Genomic DNA, 20,986 nt, shown 5'->3' with positions numbered 1-20,986 from the left:
TTCTTATTCTATTATTCTTGTAGGTACATTTAACATTTATTGAAATTATGAAAGAAATGACATGGCAACACTGTGACGCACAAACATAATATTCAGCTGTGCGTTACATAGGGTGCACTAATAGCAAGATGTCCAACACTTTATTGGAACACATTTCGATTGATATCATTATCGGACCTTAAAATTGTATGATATGCTTTATAAACTGTACATGTATCCACATAGTTTTATACAATTGTTGATTTTTGCTAAAATTAAACTTAACATTTAATAAAATAAAATTAAACTTTATAATTTCATTTTTGTGTTTACATGCTTGTTATTGCGGTCATAATGCTCACAATTTACTCATTTTAATATTAATTTATTACGTACCTGTTTTGATAGTAATTATAACCTTCCTGGTCTCCAGTGCTATCCGGTGCATTGTAATATATCTCTGCAATATTTTCTGGGTCTAATTTTGAGGCATAATGACAACATAGTTCAGTTACGGCTTTGTATCCTTTAAGATTACAAAATTCTTTACACACATCACCGATGTTCAAATTAGGTCCGATAGATTTACAAATTTGTAGCGCTGAATTGAGCAATTCTTCTTTTTCTCCGACATTTTGTATTGTTCGAGCAGATTTTAGGATTTCGATTGCCTGAAATAATGTTTATTTAGTTATATATGGGAACATAATCAAACCATAAGACTGTTGCTCAGTATAAATTTAAAAACTCTATAATCTACATGAAGGCGAAATTAATTGAAACTTTATATATTTTCAGTAATGGAGCAATCCATGCCCATATTCCATCTTGAGGTCGAAAAGTCAGAATATTTTCAATTTAGAAACAGTGGTTAGTTAATTCCCGATCAAAAAGATATTGAAAGTAAAATATGAAAATATTACACTTATAGACCAGGGCGCATCTGTGAAAAAACGTCTATTTTTGGATGTGCGAGGTGACATTCGGATTTTTGCAGATAAAGTTAGGTGACAACTTCAACAATAATAATTGACTTATGCTCCTTCTCAAATATGCCCGGAACATTATTAAAAAAATTAAAATATTTAAAAATTTTGAAAAACATCGATCTTTTTCTACTTTCTTTGCTTATAACTTTAAAACGATTCATTTTGGAACAAAGTCGTAGGGAAATAAAATAAAGATAATTGAATTTTGTATGATAAACAAATAAGGGGGCAAAATAAGCCTGCTTTTATTCAATGTTTTTCAACCACTTTGGTTGCACTTAGAACTTTCGCAATTCACTTAAAAAATTCTAACAACATACTTAAATCGTTCACCAAATTTCATTTAAGTCGACCTGATAAATTTTGCAGAATAATTATGCAAACTAGATTTTAAAAAAAATCAAATTTTTTAAAAACTTTCTGAAGAAAAAGTAGACCATTTAGAAGTTTGCTGATTTTTTTACATATAAAGAGGTTCTCTACCTATATAATATACTTTACATAATTAAAATCGGATTATTTAACCGGCCTCAATACTGTTTTAAAATTATAAACAATTTTTTGGCTTATAAACACATACAGTGAGGACGTTTAAGTTGGCATAAATTCATTTTCTCGAGAATAGGCGTCTCTGATGAAGGTTCTAAGTGCAACCAAAGTGGTTGAAAAACATTGAATAAAAACAGTCTCTTTTGCCCCCTTAGTTTCTATTTATTGCTATTTTGCAGAAAGGGTAATAATTTAAGACATTTTAAGCCAGTCGTATATTATACAAAATTTAATTATCTTTATTTTCTTTCGCTACGACCTTTTTCCAAAATGAATCGTTTTAATGTTATAAGCAATGAAAGTAGAAAAAAATCGATATTTTTCGAAATTTTTAAATATTTAAATTTTTTTATTAATGTTCCGGGCATATTTGAGAAGGAGCATAGGTCAACTAAAATTATTGAAGTTGTCACCTAACTTTATCTGCAAAAATCCGAATGCCACCTCTAACATCCACCTCAAAACAGATCCGACCTGGTCTATTGGGTGCATTATCAGTTTACCTTTGAATATGCCATATCTTCGGTTTTATACATTTGTGGACAAACTTCTCTCAATTTGCTGCTGATAGAATCGACAGAAGCGTTGTCTCCAAGATAGGTTTGAACGAGAGCTGATATCAATGACGAACAAATGTCGTGTCTGTAAAGGAACAAGTCTTTAAAAGTTGTATTGACGAGAATTTGCTGTTCGTTTTCCGTAAGAGACGCCACCAATGAATGAAATTGATGTTCACACAGGATTCGCCAGAGACCTACAAAAAGCAAAATTATTGATTACAATGTTAAAACGCCTGCACATGTCCCGACCTGACCACCTGACTGTCGGGGCTAACTATCGGAGCGTGTGTAGGCTTGTAGCACGACAAAAATTAGTCATTATGTTTAGAAATTATGTAAGTAAAACAATAATTTTACATATACCATTTACCATATTGTTAATACGTTGTTTATTTCGTTCTTTCCGTATTCATTAACATACAAATTGACAAGTTTAAAATAATTATAAATAAAATAAAACAATTTGCTTACTTCTTCTTCTTTAGGTGCCGTGTCTGTATTCAGACGTTGGCCGTCATTATGTTTACAATTTCCTGAAATCTCTCCCTATCGGCTGCTGCGCGAAATAATTCTTCTACTGTGCAGCCACACTATTGTCTAATATTACGCAGCCATGAAAGTTTCTTTCGACCAATCCATCTCTTTCCCTCCCCTTCTCCTTGTATTATAAGGCGAAGCAGATGGTATTTAGGTCCTCGAATTATATGGCCGAAGTATTCTGTTTTTCTCCTCTTTATGATGCTTATGAGCAGACGTTCTCAATTCATCATTTGAAGAACATCTTCATTGGAAGTGTGCGAAACCCACGATATCTTTAGGATTCGTCGATAGCACCACAATTCGAATGATTCTATTTTGTTTAGCATTGCGGTTTTTAACGTCCATGTCTCACAACCATACAATAGGATAGACCACACATAACATTTCAGGACCTTCTTTCGAATATTCATCGACAGGTTTCTGTTACATAAAACTGGTTTCCAGGTCATAAAAGCTTTCCGTGATATTTTGATCCTAGTTATTATCTCTTCATCAGAGTCACAATTTACATTTAACCAGCTGCCAAGGTACTTGAGATGATTCACCCGTTCTAATTCCTCTCCGTCAAGAGAAAGCTGACCTTGATCTATATTAATTTTTCCAACTACCATCCACTTTGTTTTTGAAATGTTGATTTTAAGGCCTCTCCGATAACTTGCTTCACTGACTAGATTTAGTAGTGTCTGAAGATCTTGTAAATTTTCAGCAAGAATTTCTCCGCCCAGCCTTACTCCCTCTTGTCTGTCATCCAAAGATTTAAAGCTCCCTAAAGATTTCTTCAGAGTACAGATTAAAAAAAGTGGGTGATAAAACACAACCTTGTCGTACTCCACGTTTTATCGGTAGTTTTTCAGTACGACTGTCTCCAATTTGGATAGAGGCTACTTGGTTGTAATATAAGTATTTCAGCAGTCTTATATCGTAGTGGTCAAGTCCTGCTGCATGCAGGCAATAGAAAAGTGTATCGTGTTGTACTCAGTCCTTCTCGAAGTCGATGAAACAAACATAAACGTTCTTTCGGAATTCACAACTTTTTTGTAAGAGAACGCGCATACAAAATAGTGCTTCTCTAGTTCCTAGACCATTTCTAAATCCAAATTGCTTATTACCCATTCTAGTTTCGCATAGAAGGAATACTCGGTTTTGTATAATACGTAAAAGTATCTTGAGTGTGTGACTCATTAAACTGATTAGTCTAAAATCGCTACATTTGGTGATCGCAAAACCTGCTTTTATTTGGTAATGTTATAAACAGTGACTCCAACCAATCATCTGGTATTTTTCTTTCATTGTAAATTTTGTTGAAGAAAGTAGTCAAGTACGTAATGTGCTTTGCTTACACTAAAACATTATATTGGTATGCGGAATAAAAACTTGTACCAAGGCTGCAATTAAGAAAAATGCAGAAAATGCGCAAGGTTGTTGGCTACTAACGTCTCGTCGGGTAGTTTGGTCGGGACGTGTGTAGAGCTGACCCCGACAAGAATGGTTTGGAGAATGGGAGTTTTGTCGTGTCAGGTGCCCAGGTCGGGATGTGTGTAGGCGCTTTTAAAATGTTTTGCAATTAGTGGATTAAGTTACGTTCATCGACTTCAACCTTTCCAATCAGCTTGTGATAGCATACTAAGAAATAAATTGTATGAAGTTATGGACAAATTGAACATCCCCGGCAAACTAATATCACTGGTGAGAGCTATAAACTTTTCTGCAAAGTAAAAATACCTTGGAAACACACATTTTACTATCACTGGGGTATGCGTTGTCATCTCTGTTTATAAACACCAAATTAGAAAACAGATGAACCATCTTTAAGATATCTTCATAAATTACGCAGATGATTTGGACTTAGAACACACAAGTTAAAATATATAAATATGTATTATTGTTCAACTTTCTCAAACAATATGGACCTAGGAATAAATGAGGAAAAAAACAGAAAGTGACCCAATAACAGAATCAAAAATATTCTTCACAATTTCACCATCGACAATTATTGCTTTGATTTAGAACACAAACTCAGACTGTCTTTAAAAATTTAAATACAGAGAGGTTCAAAATTGTGGAATAAATTCATTTTTTCGAGAATAGGCCACTTTGGAGAAAAATTCCGAGACAGGTTGATTTTTAAAAAGAAGACTAGACTAAGTTTTCACTCTAATGGCATATAAAACAACATAATGCTATTGAAAATGGTTATTCATTTTTAGGTTGATTTTTATTTTTAATTGTGATGATTAATTTTTTTTTAAATCCAAATTATTTACAATCTGTACATCGATCCAAATTATTTACATCGATTACCAGTCGGTCACGACGGCTCAGTTGGAAGAGGCGCAGTCGATCGACAAGTTTAGTGGATTTGCGATCGACGATTCGAGCCTCAGCCAGGTCATGAAATTAATAAAAGGCCAACGTCGGTAGTATAAAATTCAATAGAATCTACTACTTGGTCTGGAATAACTGGCGTCTGATCGGCCTATGGAAGAGCGGTACGACAAGGGATAAGGACTTGCGTCTTGGTGATACTCCTCCATAGATCCCTACCGGAGGGCGTTGACGCCTAATAACGGTATAGATATATGACTTATATTACCATAAGTAAATTGTTTAATTTAATTATAAAAGACTTGCAGAAGACTGTCCAATGGCAATGACCTATGAAATCATAATTTTAGTAACAAAATTATCTGCTACTCTAAAAAATGTGCATAATAAATTAAAACATTTTTGAAAATTTTTAATTTTGTTGGTAGATCGCTTGGAGTGTGGCACTTTAGTTTTGTTTGCCTGGGGCCTCATAAGGTTCTTCGCTAGCCTGTTGGGGTGGTTTTGAAGTCGTATGTCGTATTTTTGGGAGTAATTGGCAATTTCTTCTTTGATAGTCGTTATTTGAAGATCACGATTAATGTATTCATTAGACATGTCTGTACCACGATGCATTTGTGGTAATGCGGAAGGTCTTCGATTTGAATCTCTCCAAGATGTCGATATTGGATCTCGACGCAGATCCCACAGTTGAATACGATAGCTCCATATTGGCTTCACTGACCTGTATACTAAAATTTTATTGCACGAACTCAGTTGTGACCTTTTCATATCATCGAGTACATTTTACTGAGTGTCAGACCCAACTGTTTTCTTTTCGTGAATATGTGTTCCTTCCACGTTAATCTGCGATCCAAATGCATACCTAGGTATTTTACATCATTTTTTTGTTGCAGTACTTGATTATTTAATGAGACGGTTGGGCATGCACATTTTCAATTAGTGAACGTTAAATGTACTGACTTGCTTTCGCCTACTTTAATTCGCCATGTTTGTAACCAAATCTTTATTTTATCGAGATTTGTCTGGAGCAGTTGCGAGGCGATGTACGCGTTTGAGTGAGCCGCAAGCATTGCTGTGTCATCTGCATATTTGGCTGTGCGATGATGTCAGGAGCGTCATTTGAAATTTCGATTGGGGGGGGGGGGAGTCAAGCATTATACACTTGAGAGCAAAATAATCGACTCACTTGCTGAATAATTGTACACGTGGAATTTCCTAAACCTGTTGTCCGATTTGAGTGATTTTTTTAGTATGTTATAGCCTTATTATTTAAGAAAATTGATGTAATATTATTGTTGTTGTACAGGTAAAAGTCATTTTATACCGGGTGTAACAATCATACTGTGTTTCTTTCTTAAAGTTCGGACCACCATGTGGAGTGTTCTAGCATATGAAAAATATTTAAATTAAAATTAAATTGTAGGCTTAGGCTTTATTAACATTTTCTTTTTTGACTCATTTGCTTATGTTGGATAATAAAAAAAAGTTAGGTACGTTTAAGAAAAAAAAAACACCCTATGATTGTTACACCCAGTATAAAATGACCTTTACCTGTGTAGCAACAATAATATTACATATATTTTCTTAAATAATAATGCTGTAACATGCTAAAAAAAAATCACTCGAATCGGACAACAGGTTTAGGAAATTCGAGACTTCTAACGTGTACAATTCAGCAAGTGAGTTAATTTTTTTGCTCTCAAGTGTATATACAATACATTATATATGATGTACTGATGAAAATTGATGTATTTTTTGTAAATTTCAGTCATTTTTTGGGTCGGGGGCGGGGGCAGATGCCCCCTACCAGGTTTAGGAAATTCGAGACATTTTCGAGGTTTTTGAGTATTTAGCGAATATTAGCGAATTTAAAAGCTATACGAATTTTCCCTTTCAGACTAAGACATTGGTGTCTGACACCGGTGTTCAATTGCAGCAAAGCATTGTTGAGCCACTAAAATCAGCCAAATACTCAAAGTGGCTCGTCTCTAGTCGTTCATTTAAAACAATAGTAGGAGAGAAAAGTATGCTAAATTTTCAGTTACTCGAGCGTTGTGGGGACCTACTGGGGTGTGAAGAGTAGATCCTAAAACCAAAAAAAATTAAGTTTTCCATAAAGTGGGGACTTTCCATTTTTCAGTTTAATTTTCCATTTCCAACAATCGTTTTTTCCGATTATAGCGCCATATATTCATAATTCGAAAAAATATCTCGAATAAAAGTTGGTTATTTTTACGTAGAGAATCCAAATCTACAATAAATATTCGGGGCTCCTATTCGGGGCTCATATTTTAAAGTAACCCCCCACCCCACCTCCGTGGGGGGTCGTGTTTGGTGCCATTCGATAGATTTTTGAAAAATATTGAATACGTGTATTTTGCAGTTTTTCGATTTGATGTTCATTTCGCGAAATATCGCGGGGTTCGTATTTAAAATTTTAAATTTACCCCCCGCCCGTCTCCGTGGGGGTCGTGTTTGGTATCATTCGATAGATTTTTGAAAAATATTGAACACGTATTTTTTAGTTTTTCGATCTGACGTTCATTTCGCCAAATTTTTGCTTTTTTTTTTTGTGAAACTTTGTGAGTCGTCAATTTCCTTACGTCCCGCTCAAATCGTCAGATTTTTGAAATATACACTGTTCTGCATTTATTTATCTTACCTTATCTTAATCTGACAATTTTGAGTTTTTCTAATAATAGCAGAAGAGCAGAATAGCAAGAAGAGCAGTAACAGCAGCAAAAAAAGAAATGTGGGATATGAAATGCCAAGAGATCAACACTTACATAGGCGGAAGGAAGTGTTCAGAGACATGGAAATTTTTGAACAAAATAAAGAACACAGAAAGAAATACTACTTCTATTCAGTTAATATCAACAGAAAAATGGAAAGAATACTACGAGAGTTTGCTAACAGAAAGTAGAGCCGAATATACCACACAATCACCAACAGAAGTATTTGTTGAAGGCGAAGAGATTGTAGTGGGAGTTGATATGGTGAAGAAAGCTGTAAATGAACTAAAAAATGGTAGAGCTCCAGGGCCCGAAAATATTCCTGCCGAATTAATAAAATGTGGCACAGATAAACTCTTTCAAGCACTTACTTGGTGTATGAACAAATATATAAACGGTGTCACACCACCCAGTTTATGGAAAGTAGCTTATATTTCTTCCATTCATAAAAAAGGAAATAAGTTGGATTGCTCAAATTACAGATGAATATCGGTAACTAGTACACTAAGCCGGGTGTACGGGCGCATTCTTAGAAATCTCATTGAGATGGAGTATAGGGAACAAGAAGAAGAAGAACAGGCTGGTTTCCGCGCTGGAAGGACTTGCACAGATAATGTCTTCTGCCTAAAACAATTAATTGAAAAAAAATCAGCAACCAATCAAGAGACCCATCTCATGTTTGTTGACCTCCGTAAAGCATACGACAGCGTTCCTGTGACTAAATTGTGGAAATCACTACAAGAAACTAACATCAGCTACACTCTAGTCAAAGCCTTAAAAAATCTATACGAAAATTCTACATCACAAGTAAAAATTGGCAACACACTATCTAAAAAGTTCATAGTTAACAAGGGTCTGCGCCAGGGCTGCTGTATTTCACCAACTTTGTTCAAGATATATGTTGCAAAAGCATTAAACCAGTGGAAACGTAAATGCCACGGTATGGGTATAGACCTCGGAGAGGTTTGTTTGTATACCTTACAATTTTCTGATGACCAAGTCATCATAGCTAATGATAAAGACGACCTACAGTATATGGCAAGAAAACTGAAGGAGGAATATGAACAGTGGGGCTTGGAAATTAATGTGGAAAAAACTAAATACCTACCCATAGGAGCTGAGTTATCCAATATCGAACTAGAGGATAATGAACAAATCACATCCTGTAGTGAATACACGTACCTGGGAGTAATCTTCGATAGAACGGGAAAAGACGATGAGGAAATAAAGAAAAGGGTAACACAAGCTAGAAGAACAATTGGATGCCTAAATGGAATACTTTGGAGCTCCGAAATAGGAATACAGCGAAAATACAACATCTATGAAACACTTATTAAAAGCAGCCTACTTTACGGAGCAGAAACTTGGAGAATAACCGAGAACAACAGGAAAAAATTAGAAGCTGTAGAAATGGATGTGTTTAGAAGATCGTTAGGTATATCCCGTAGGGAAAGAATTCGAAATGAGGAAGTAAGACGACGAACTGGAATAGATGGTTACTTAACAACAGACATTGAGAGGAAACAGTTGATTTGGTATGGTCATGTTCAAAGAATGGAAGACACAAGATTGCCCAAAAAAATCTTGGAGTGGGTACCACCAAACCGCAAAAAACGAGGAAGACCCAAAAAGACATGGAAACAAGAGGTAACCAAAGCAATGAGTACAAGGGATCTTAGAGATGGCCAATGGGATGATAGAAGGACGTGGAAGTTAGGCATCGGACAACGTCGAAAGACGTTCTAAAACCGATACATACATACATATTTTTTTCGGACTCCCCTGTATTAAGAGCCAATATGGTAGATGTAATTTACGGGATACAAGGTTTCTCCCCATGCGATTTTCTGACGCGCTCGAGTAATGGCAAAAATCCCCGCTTGGGCTCCCCTACCACAATGCTTTGCTGCCGGTGGCGGTCACCGGTGTCAGACACCAGTGTCTTAGTTTGAAAGGGTACTTAAGTGGTGTTATTACTTACCCAGTATTTGACAACAAAGCGAAACAAGAATTTTGAAAGAATTCAGTGATGCTTTTTCTTCCATTTGGGCGTCTTGCACGGTATGGTTCATTCTCGTCATATTTAAAGATGTATTATTAAGTGTACTGTTCTGGAATTGATTTTGGTTCTTGCTCATGGTTGACAGTTGTGTATTTCGTGCTAGGAAATTATGGAGAGCAGTTAGATTATTTAGAATAAATATGCAGTCGTCACTGGATACGGTACTGTATGTCTAAAATAAAAATATAATATAATCTACAAGAATAAAAAACCGCTAAACGCCGTAAAAATGAGTGGCGCACACAATACTTCAGCCACAAAAGAGCTGATATGAATATTACGTGGCGCAAAAATGTATTTTCGTTTTGATGGAAAATAAAATTCTAGTTCTAGATTTTTCCATAGTAGCTAAATTTAAAGTAAAAGTTACTCTTTTGTGGCGAGTTTTACTTCAAAAGTAAATGATATGAAAAAATCGTTCAAAATAAAACTACAATTTTATTTTCCATCAAAATACATTTTTGCGCAACGTAATATTCATATCAGTTCTTTTGTGGCTGGAATATTGTGTACGCCACTAATTTTTACGGCGTTTAGCGATTTTTTATACTTGTATTAGGAGTTTTTCAAAGTTTTTTTTTTTATAAATTAAATGTATGAACTTGAATGTAATATTTCTCGATTACACGTTACGCGTTATAAATGGTCGCCTTTGTCGCATTATCATCCAAATGATCTAGTGATTACCACACTGAACTTGTGATAGGTTTCACCTATCGAATTCATATCCCAGCCATCTCAATAATTTTTTTTTTCAATATAATTCTTTGTATAAAAAAATATTGGGATGGCTATCAAATTAACTCAGATTGCCCGATCAAATTTAGCGTCGTAACCATTACAGCTACATAGACCACTTCGGCTATCATGGTTAAATGTATTATACTTTTGGAACTCGATAACTTCTAAACGGCTTAACCGATTTTGATCACTAAACATGAGTTTAAAAGGTATCAAATATCGCACCCTCAGGAATATAGAGACACAATTCAAAAAAGTAGATTTTTGGGAAATCGCATTTAAAGATTCTGGCTTCCAAAATTACAGCTATTTTTTCAAATAACATGCTTATTATTTAAGTTATAAATGTGAAATTTGGCAGATTTGTTATTTTATACTTGCACTATGAATATAAATGAGAAAAAAATTAATATAAATAAATTCCATTAATTACATGTAATTGAAAAAAATACTTTCAAGTTAGTCCCATATAGTACAAAAAACCATAACAGAAATAAGGAACTGTATAAGTTTGATCCCTTATATTATTAATGCCCTGTCACTGTTTATGCAAAATAGCGATATATTATGAATTAGACCCATTTATTTATTATATTTTGCATAATATAACAGCTCAACTAAAATCTATTATATAATACAAAATGTTAAAACAGAACTAACCAGGATTTTCGTCATAGAAAGACATGTTACTGATTGCTCCCTTGTAGCAGGAAGAACGAGAGGTGGCCGGGGAGAGTGAGAGAGAGGTTACAAATATATTTACCGAGCCATTCATGTTCCTTTTCTCCCTCTGTCAACGCTAACCGGTAGAGAATTTCATTTTGTGCCCTTATCATTTAAAATAACAGTTAACACAAATTTTGAGTTAGGCCCTTATATTACTAAGAGTGCGATATGATAACTGGAAGTATTATAGGATTTAGTGAGCTTGAAAAACCAACGCTATTGCTTTGGCGTATTTTGTGGTTTTCCTGTTTCTTCTTGAACCTAAGGTACATACCCCCAAAATATGCCGTGTTGTACCAACCCAACCCTATAGCTAGCTTATGGGTGGTCAGAAGCCACAAACAACACTGGTTCTAAATCGGCCCTGACTCCTTATTGAAACATATAAAAAATTCAGATCGGTGTAACTTTTCCACAATATGCAAACATTTTCGCCTTTTCAAAAATAATTAAGGCAAAGTTCTGAGCTCGGTAACTTTTGAATGGTGTAAACGATTTTCAAAATTAGAGATAAATTGGAAAGGTAATGATCAATACTACTAGAAGCCGTGGGCCTTCTAAAATTTTCGAAATTTTTGCGAGTTTTGGGGACGCGAACGAAAAACAGACCCAAAATGGGGAGGCCGTAAAACCCACACCCTTGGACCAAAATAGATGGTTGACATATTGATTGGCTGGTCTTCTCCTAAACTTTAAGAGGGCATGTGGCCCATTTTTCAATTCAGTCAGGTTGACAGAATCGAAAACTTCGCGTATATAATATAGTGTCGCATGTAGGGGGGTGTACGCCACTGGCGAGAACTACCGTTCTGTGGGATGATACCTTTGCTTAACAATTATTCAGCGCCAGGTAAATTGGCAGTGATCATACACAATATTTTGGCCTGGCTTATTTAAATAATAGCAATACGTGGAAGGCTTGAGAAGTTCTTGGCCTAACAATGAAAAAGACAACTATTTAAGTTTTACTTTTTAAACATAATATCCTCTAATTTCAATAGATCACATCCAGCAATGTTACAATGCTGTTATACTATCGCTGTAATATTCTTCCAGATCTAGATGTACCATAAAGTACGCATACACATCCCAGCCACTATTCACGTTAGTATTTATTACAAATATACACTTATAGTACTTATTATAAATCTGTGTAATAGGGTGGATGTTCTGGCACTTCATAGTGAATATTCCGTAATTTCTCCATTGGTAATACACCTTTAGGGGCACGTGCATTTTCATGGTAGAAGAAGATGTATCCTTCTGTAAGCCAAATCATTTTTCTCCGATGTTTTTAAGTAACATCCGTGTAAAACATTTATACTGCGGTCAACTCGCTTATTGTACATTGTGTATCTTGTAGCGTGTGCCTTCTTTGTAAGTAAATTGTCTTTACAAAGAATCATTGATTATACCAGAACCACTGTCGTGCCACGGGTGAGTACCGACCGGTGCCAACTCAGTTGGCAGACGAACGTAGTCCAAAGCCTACGGGTAAAATGTTACAGTAGAGCAATCACATATTACCGGAAAGTAATCCATGGTCACCGACTTTAAGTATATTATTTTTACAAATTTATAATGTAAATTACACATTAAATCCAACCACTGTTTGGTTTTGGGGCCATATAGCAAGTGCAATGAAGATGGACTGATAAGTCCGAAAACGTTTTGAACGACTAATGTAATCCATTTGGATTTTTTAGAATTTTTAATTCGTGATTAAATTATACCAATTACATAAAGGAGTTTTTACTTCATGTTAAAAGTTATTTAACTGTATGGTGTACAGCCACCTCCCGGGAACTATCCAGTTTTAATTAATTTATTTATATTTATATTTTTTGCTCCACTCCTTTATTTTTATTTCTAAAACTTTTTCTTTCCCTTGAATGATGGTCCGAAAAATGTTTAATAGTATGTAATAACATATCATAACTTATTTAACATGGTTTGATGGATGACTCCAAAAACACAGCCATCTGGTGACGTTTGTCGTGGCCAATGTAGTACTTAAAAAAAAGAAACTTAAACTTACCGTAGAAACCTTTCCGTCAACAGAAAGCTTATCAACCGTTCTCATGTTCCAAATTGGTCGCAATATCCTACTTAAATACAAATATAAACTATTATGTTTCGCCGAAAAAACAAACGGACCAGTGAATTCATATCCTGTAGTATTTGGCGCTGTTTGTGACATATTAGGTTGAAAGTGTTGAGCGGTTTGATATTGCTGCGTCTGGTAATTGTGTGGAGCGGGTGTTGATATTATTTGAGGAGCAAATACGCTGGGTCCCGCATCTAAAGGATAATCACATATTAATACATATACAGGGTGGTTCATTAGTAATGTAGTGTCTTTGCATATAGACTTTTTTGAGCAACAATATCAGTACAACAGTAGGTCTTAAAATAAATGGAGAAAAACAAGGATCATAGTATATAACAGAGCTATCAACAATATAACCATTATAGACAGATTGTTTATCTAGGTAGGGTCTTAGGTTGTGGTCTCGAATAAATGCCGTAGGTAGATAGCGTCAAGCCAGACGTTGCATACAGCGCTAGTCGGTCACTGGCAACTTCACGTGTTCAATACAAAATATAGGCTATTATTATCAATAAACGCCGTAGGTCGCGTCCAGCGTCAGGCTGTGATCTCCAATAAATGTCGTAAGTTGCTTACAGCGTCATGCCAGACGTTGCATATAGCGTTTGTCGGTCGCCGGCAACATCCGATTTGTGTCGTTATCAGTCGAGTGGGATTTTTTAATTTATTTTGCCCGGCTTGAAATACCCCAAGGAATTTATGTATTAATTATTATTATTTAATTGATAAAAATATAGTATTTTTAAAAACTTCCTGTCATATTAATTATTTCACTTATTTTTAAAAAAGACTGATATGTTTTGTATACACTTATAACAAATGAACGAATGGAAAAAGAAAAGTATTTTAAAAATATGTCAATTATTTTACATACTTTTAAAATGCTTTTCTTTTTTACATTCATTCATTTCACTTACTTTTTCCTAACGTTTGTTTTTCAATTTTTTATCGCTGACATCATATATTGACTTGCTACTTTTTACCAACACAATTAACAACTCGTCTTTTTCTCTTTTATGAATTAATTGATTCATTTCGCCATGTTATCTTAATAAAGTTGATATCGTTACAGGATATCTTAATAAAGTTGAAATGCAAAGGAATAAATGTTTGAGACTCTGTCTTGGTTACTTAAAATCTACTCCTATTACTATTATTGAAATTGAAGCTAAGGAACCACCACTTAATCTACGCAGACAGTTTTGTTCAGATAAGTTTGTTGCTAGAGCTATCTCAAAAAACGTCAGCTACTTAAGAACTATTCGTAACTTGAATATATTAGATTTAAGCCACAAATATTGGTGTACTAAAAAAAACATACACTTTGAAAGCTACAGGAAATTGACAATGTATGAAGACCAAATGTACAAAAATAAAATGCCTCCAATTTACACTAAACCTCCTGACACTCTCTTTTCCAAGGTAATACAAACATATTACATGGGTTCAAACCTTCCAGGCAGTATTATCAACAAAATAATTAAAGACAAGTTTCAATATATTTTTACTGATGGCTCCAAAATTCAAAATAAAACCGGATGTGCAATATATCACTGGAATTCTGAATACAAAGAATCATGCCGATTGCCTAATGAAACTTCAATATATACTGCCGAATTATCAGCTTATTACTTGCGTTAAAATATATAGCCTCTGTTGGTATGGACAGTTATATCATTTTCACCGATTGTAGAAACATTGTGGACAAAATTTCTATCCAATCGACAAAAAAACCTAAACCACGTTGAGATAGAAATTAAAGGCACGATTTCGACATCGACGGCAGTTGCAGTTGTCACCAGGACGACGTCGTTACTTTGCACTATTAATTTGTATATTTCTTGGCAACTGACGTTCTGCCGAACAGCAGTTGCTAATAAATATACAAATTAATAGTGCAAAGTAATGTCGTCGTTATGGTGACAATTTTAACTGCCGTTTGCAGTTGGCGTTTGCCGCCTGCCGTGGATGTCAGAATCGTGCCTTCAGAGTCTATTTTATGATATTACTTCCTAGGACAGTTCAATTATTATTTGTTGGGTTAGAGGACATTCTGGAATATACGGAAATGAAGAAGTCGATAAATTAGCTAAATCTGCAGCTTTAACCAAATGAAACATAATTATACTTCTACCAGTAACCGATATAGATAATATCAGTAAAAACAATTGCAAACAATATTGGCAACGTTTATATAACCAAAGTACAACGGGAATAAATTTTAGAAATTGCCAACCACTAATTCCCAATCAGAGATGGTTTAAACATGAGTCAAATAGGTTATTTATAAAAACAATAAACAGAATGAGATCAAATCACGCACTAACCCCAGCACACAAACACAGCATAGTTTTCAGTGTTAACCCATATTACGCCTGTGGTAAAATTGGAGATCTACAGCACCTCATATTGGTACAGCGCCTCAGCTCCTCATTTCACAGCCAGTGAAACAAATAAGAGAAGAACTTCTGTTGGAGTGTAAGTAAAGAGAGTGATAAACTCCAACAGAAGTAAGGAAAAATGAAGTTAAATAACTGTAAGCTACTGGGACATAAATGAATGGCTTCAACGTTGAGAAAGCCGAAGTAATGAAAATACTACTTTTTCAGTAGTACTCGTTAGAGGGGGATTAAAATAATGATGATTAAGTTAAGGAAAGGGAGGAAAGGGGAATTAAAAGGGATAGCAGTATAGCAGTAAACTGAATAGAGTTGGCTAGCAAGAGATGCAAGAGAACAACTTAACACTCAAGAATGGATACGGCTCGTTTGCATGCCTGTCGAAGAACAGTAGCTCAAAGTAGATAATGATGATGACTAGAAGAGGTAAATTGTAAGATAAAAATAATGTACTGAAAATGTATAAAGATGAATAAGTGCTAAAGAAGAACCAATTAAATAAAACTAACAAATCATGGGCGCCAAGAAAATGATCTTCGATCACTCTCCCAGGTATCTTACACTGCTGTCAAATATTAAATATATAAGTAAATGAAAATATAAAGGAAATAAGAATTAATGATATACAAAATAAGTAAATATTTATTAAAAATAACTACCTAGATTTTTGACAATCTTTGAGTTAAACAATGCATGTAATGTGACTCTAACATGACAAAAGTTATCGTTAAATATGATATACAATATAACAACAGTCCTGTTATATGTATGTACAAAAAGATAGACCTCTTACTTATATATTATAGGGTACAACTCACATGAGACTTCTACCAAATGGTTATAGTAAGCTTGCTACGTACCACTAAATTGAAACCGACAAAGATGAAAATAATATAAATAAATAGGCAGAAGCCTGACAAAGAGAAAATACAATAATGAATTAAGCAAAATTAATGAATAAAAGTTATAGAAATGAAACTAAGATAAATACCGAACGATGACCTAAATTAACCGAACAAATGGAATAAAGCGAATAAACAATAAAATATTTGGGAAACAAGCAAGTAATATTACAAAATAAATATCAAACCAATAATAAAATATAAAACCCTAATTTTCTAGGCCTGATTACCTTGTGCACACAAGTAACTTACCATAGATACACTAGTTTGGGAACCAAATATTAATATACAAATATGTCATATAAAAGGTAAACTAAATCTGACAAAAAAAATAATAACATAGTGCATTAACCAAATGTCTGAAATGTAAAAAACCAATAGTTACTAAAAGCACATCACTAAATGTTCCCAAACAAACCCATTCATCAAACGATTTCCGGATAAGATTCGATGCTGCTATCCATAAAATTAGCACCAGAGGAGATGCTGAACAATATTCCGGTAGGTACAGGTGTGAAGACGAAAAGGAGCCTGGATAGTACAGACAAAATATTAAAATAATGTATGAAAAGTTAATTGATCTAAATTGTCCTTTACCTGTCAATTTAAATGAAATTATTTTTCCAAAAAATAAGGAGACGTTAAATGTCTTTACGACTAACGTCCTGTAAATTTAAATTTTAAATAGGCTTAGATAATAAAATTAAAAATTGTAAACATATCACACAAAATTGAAAAATGTATCCATTAATATATTATAACACCCTGTAAATTTAGATTATAAGTAGGCTTAGATAATTAAATTAAAAATTGTTATTGTAAACAAAATACAAAAAAAAAACAAATAGTGTGGCTAATTGGCTAAGCCAAAGCCATTAGAAAATAAAAAAAATCGCCATGTTAAAACGCATACCAGACGTACGCTGCAATGCTCGAAAATATCTAAAGACACTGCGTCCAACATTTAAAGTCACTCATAGCAGATATATGCTGCGTTCTACGTCCAATAGAGACCACATCCATTATTTATCATTATTTATTGCATAAAGCATACAGACGCGACCTACTGCGTGACGGTGTACACGACGTACGGCGTCTACTAGTGACCACCGCCTGTGAAGTCACGTACAGCAGTTTCATGTTGCGTTCGGCACACAATAACAGACCGGAACTATTATTTATTGTATTAATCGTTCAGACGCGACCTACGCCCACGGCGTGACGCTGTACGCAGCGTACGGTGTCTTTTGGAGACCATCGTCTTAATAACTTCGGAGTGAGCACTGAAAAAAGAAGGAGATCAGTAATGTAAAACGATATTAAAATCAGACTCGCAAGAAGCTTGTCTTTATCCGTTTTCGTATATTCTGTAAAAAACTGTTATACCCAACCTTCGATAGAAGGTGGAACTTTAATAAGAAGAAGTTGAAAAACTTACCATATAGGGAAAGGTCGAAGGAAAATATATAGAGGCAGATCCCCACAAGATACATTATCGCAACCAATGGTATTTCGCTGTCAGAATGTGTGAGAATGACAGAAGATAGAGCAAAATGGTAGCAGACCGTTTTCAATTCATAAAGTCATGTATCACGATAACTGTTAACAGGCTAATGAATGACTAAGAATTTGCCGAATATAACAAGGTTGACATTGGCGAATAGTTTATTTTACTTGGCCTATTTCATCTCTTATATTTTTCATCTATATCGTGGGAACCAATCGACACAGTTGATTCGAATACACAATTTAAGCTCGGGAAACAAATAAACATAAATCATACTGAAAGTATAAAATTATTGGCAGTCATTGCAAACGGAGGCAGCTTCAGGATTCAGCCCTTATTTTTGCAATATAGCCATAAACAAAATAATAGAAATCGTGAACGAAATTGATTTCGGCTACAAAACCGGAAAATCGAGCCTTGGGAATCATATACCATGAAGACAATGTAGTTATTTTAAGTGAGTGCTAAGATGCCCCACAATTTCAAAAGACAAAACATTTTGGACACATGACACATATAAACTTAACACAAAAGGCATGCAATACTATGGTATGTAAGTGTATTTGAACGTAATTTTAGCATAAGGAAAATTAGAATGGAAATCATTATCCCCAGTTTGTAGGTGAATTTAAATATTTGAAATGAAAAATTAAATAATTGAAATTACAGTTAAAATTTTACTTACATATATTAGCTGGCACCAGTTTAGGTTCTCCACCATACAAAAAGAAAGCCCTTGTGGCATATTCTGCAACCTCAACGTTCTCATCACTTTCTAAAGAAGCCAGAATCAAACAAGTTGCGCAAGCCTGATCCTCTTTTTGAATCGTAAAAAATGTCTTAAGTGCTTCAGTATCTAAGCCTTGGCTATCTCTAAGAATCTGATTGAGAATATCAACTGGCCTGAGTTTAATAAAAATCTGAACACTGTGAGATGTTAGAACCACATATTTCTTAGGCGGTTCCGCGTGTTGTCTGACAACCAGAGGTGGCGCTTCTTGGTTTGGTGGTAACGGTAAAGGAGTCGGATGCCGTACCTAAAATAAAAAAACAAAAACCACTGATATCACATTTGCGTTCTGACTCCTAAGTTGGGGGGTTAAGGTTAGTATGGCCTCTTAGAACTAAATACTTAATGACAGCTCCTTAATACGCTCCTTAATGACAGCTTAATCACCTAAAACATATCTCCCAACAAATTCGATCTCTATGTCCACGAAGATATGAGTCGCATAACTCTTAGACAATTCATGGACAAATAGAGACGAGCTGAAAAACGAGTTTCCGGTGCCTCAAAAATGTAACCTGTCAGTTAAAGAATAAAGCCCTAACAGAAAACATTAAAAAGGGGAAGTAGAAATAAAACAGCTCATAGTTCTCAGAAGGGGAATACCCAATAACCAAAGGATGCCATTATTAAATAACAAGTGTGCAAATAATTACCGGTAGGGAACATCATTTTAAATATACTACTTACTTGGAATATGAAAACGCTCTTTGAGCAGGAAAATTAAAAAATAATATTCAATGGACGAAGATACTCTACACTTTAGTGTAAAATTTTGTTTAACCCTCGTAAGGCGTTAAACTTTGGCCTACTTTTTCTCACGTATCTTTTTTAATAAATTTTTTTGATTTTTGTCCATTTTTTTATTCGCATTCAATTCAATTCTAAACGCATTTCACCCATTACAGCATTTAAAACGTTTCGCGTTTACGTACTTTTTAAAAAAAGTGACTGTGGGGTGCAAACACACCCCATACCGTCGTTAACGTTTGCCATAATATTTTAAAATATATAATATCCAAGTGTGTTCTCGAGAGAATTATGTTACAATTTTACGTTTCTTTTGTTTGAAACAGTGGATCAGCTTGGTAATACAATCCGCAAAATTTTGCTACGGTCGGTGCGGCTTCTTGTGTAGGAGAATTTATCACACTCTGAAGTCTTGGTCAGTAACTATCTCAATTCAATTCGCTAATACACGTGTAAGAATGATTTGTTTTGGTGGACTTTTCTAGTTTATAAAGTAATAAAGTTTATATTTCAGCGTCTTCCCAAGTCTCGTTGAATGTAGTAAGTTGGTCTGTGCAAGTGACACTTTGAATTTTTTATTGATAAGCGATGGCTTGTTCATGACTAGGCTGGACATGTCGGTAAAGACGATTGATGTTCTTATGACCCAAGATATATGGATAAATGCAATTAGAGAAGTCGATCCCTCATATAGGGATAATGGCAAAGAGAATGATGAATTTAGATGAATCAAAATTTCATGATTTTCCAGAATTTGACCAAAAAATCGCAAACCAAGAAAATAGTGTCGAGGAGAGTGATAGAGAATTGCTTCACGAGAGTAAATCTGACGAAATTCTATAAACCTGAAATGATACTTCATTAATAACAAAAAAAAAGGAGCTGTTGACGTAGTAGACAAAATAACACAACAATACATAACACAGCGCCAAACACGCAGGTGGTCCTTGGCAATGTTTTGTCAAATATTAGATATTTCAGCTATAAACGCTTTCAAAATTTGGAAAAATAATCCTAATTACGATGGGAAATATTTGGATGCAAGACGAAGTCTTTTATTAGACTTACCACGGGAATTGATGAAAGAAAATGTTATCTACATAATATTATCAAACACATCACATTATTATGCACTCTCAGTTACGTGAGATGATGAAGATTGAATAATATCCTGAACTGGACGTTTCTGATGTTCCACCTGGAGCTAACAGAGCTGCGGCCTGCAGGACCAGGTCGACAAGGTCGGTGATACTTATGCCAGAAAAAAAAAACTTGTAACCAAAACATTTATCAATTTATTGAACACTATACAAAAGGCAGGTCAT

The 20,986-nt window shown here is 34.6% G+C and overlaps 1 protein-coding gene across 1 annotated transcript in view; it reads right to left on the bottom strand.

Moving 5' to 3' along the window:
- The window catches only part of LOC114325659 (nuclear pore complex protein Nup154), a 110,964-nt gene that overhangs the window by 53,290 nt on the left and 36,688 nt on the right, over positions 1–20,986 (bottom strand). The window contains exons 5-9 of the mRNA XM_028273775.2: positions 18,810–19,161; positions 13,245–13,507; positions 9,659–9,911; positions 2,021–2,271; positions 376–650 (exon numbers count right to left, since the gene is read on the bottom strand). Of these exons, the coding sequence (XP_028129576.1) occupies positions 376–650; positions 2,021–2,271; positions 9,659–9,911; positions 13,245–13,507; positions 18,810–19,161 (1,394 nt within the window). The remainder of the gene's footprint in view (positions 1–375; positions 651–2,020; positions 2,272–9,658; positions 9,912–13,244; positions 13,508–18,809; positions 19,162–20,986) is intronic.

The sequence above is a fragment of the Diabrotica virgifera genome, chromosome 1, assembly GCF_917563875.1.
Source record: "Diabrotica virgifera virgifera chromosome 1, PGI_DIABVI_V3a".
In the NCBI taxonomy this organism is placed as follows: domain Eukaryota; kingdom Metazoa; phylum Arthropoda; class Insecta; order Coleoptera; family Chrysomelidae; genus Diabrotica; species Diabrotica virgifera.
This window is presented reverse-complemented; position numbering and strand designations above follow the sequence as displayed.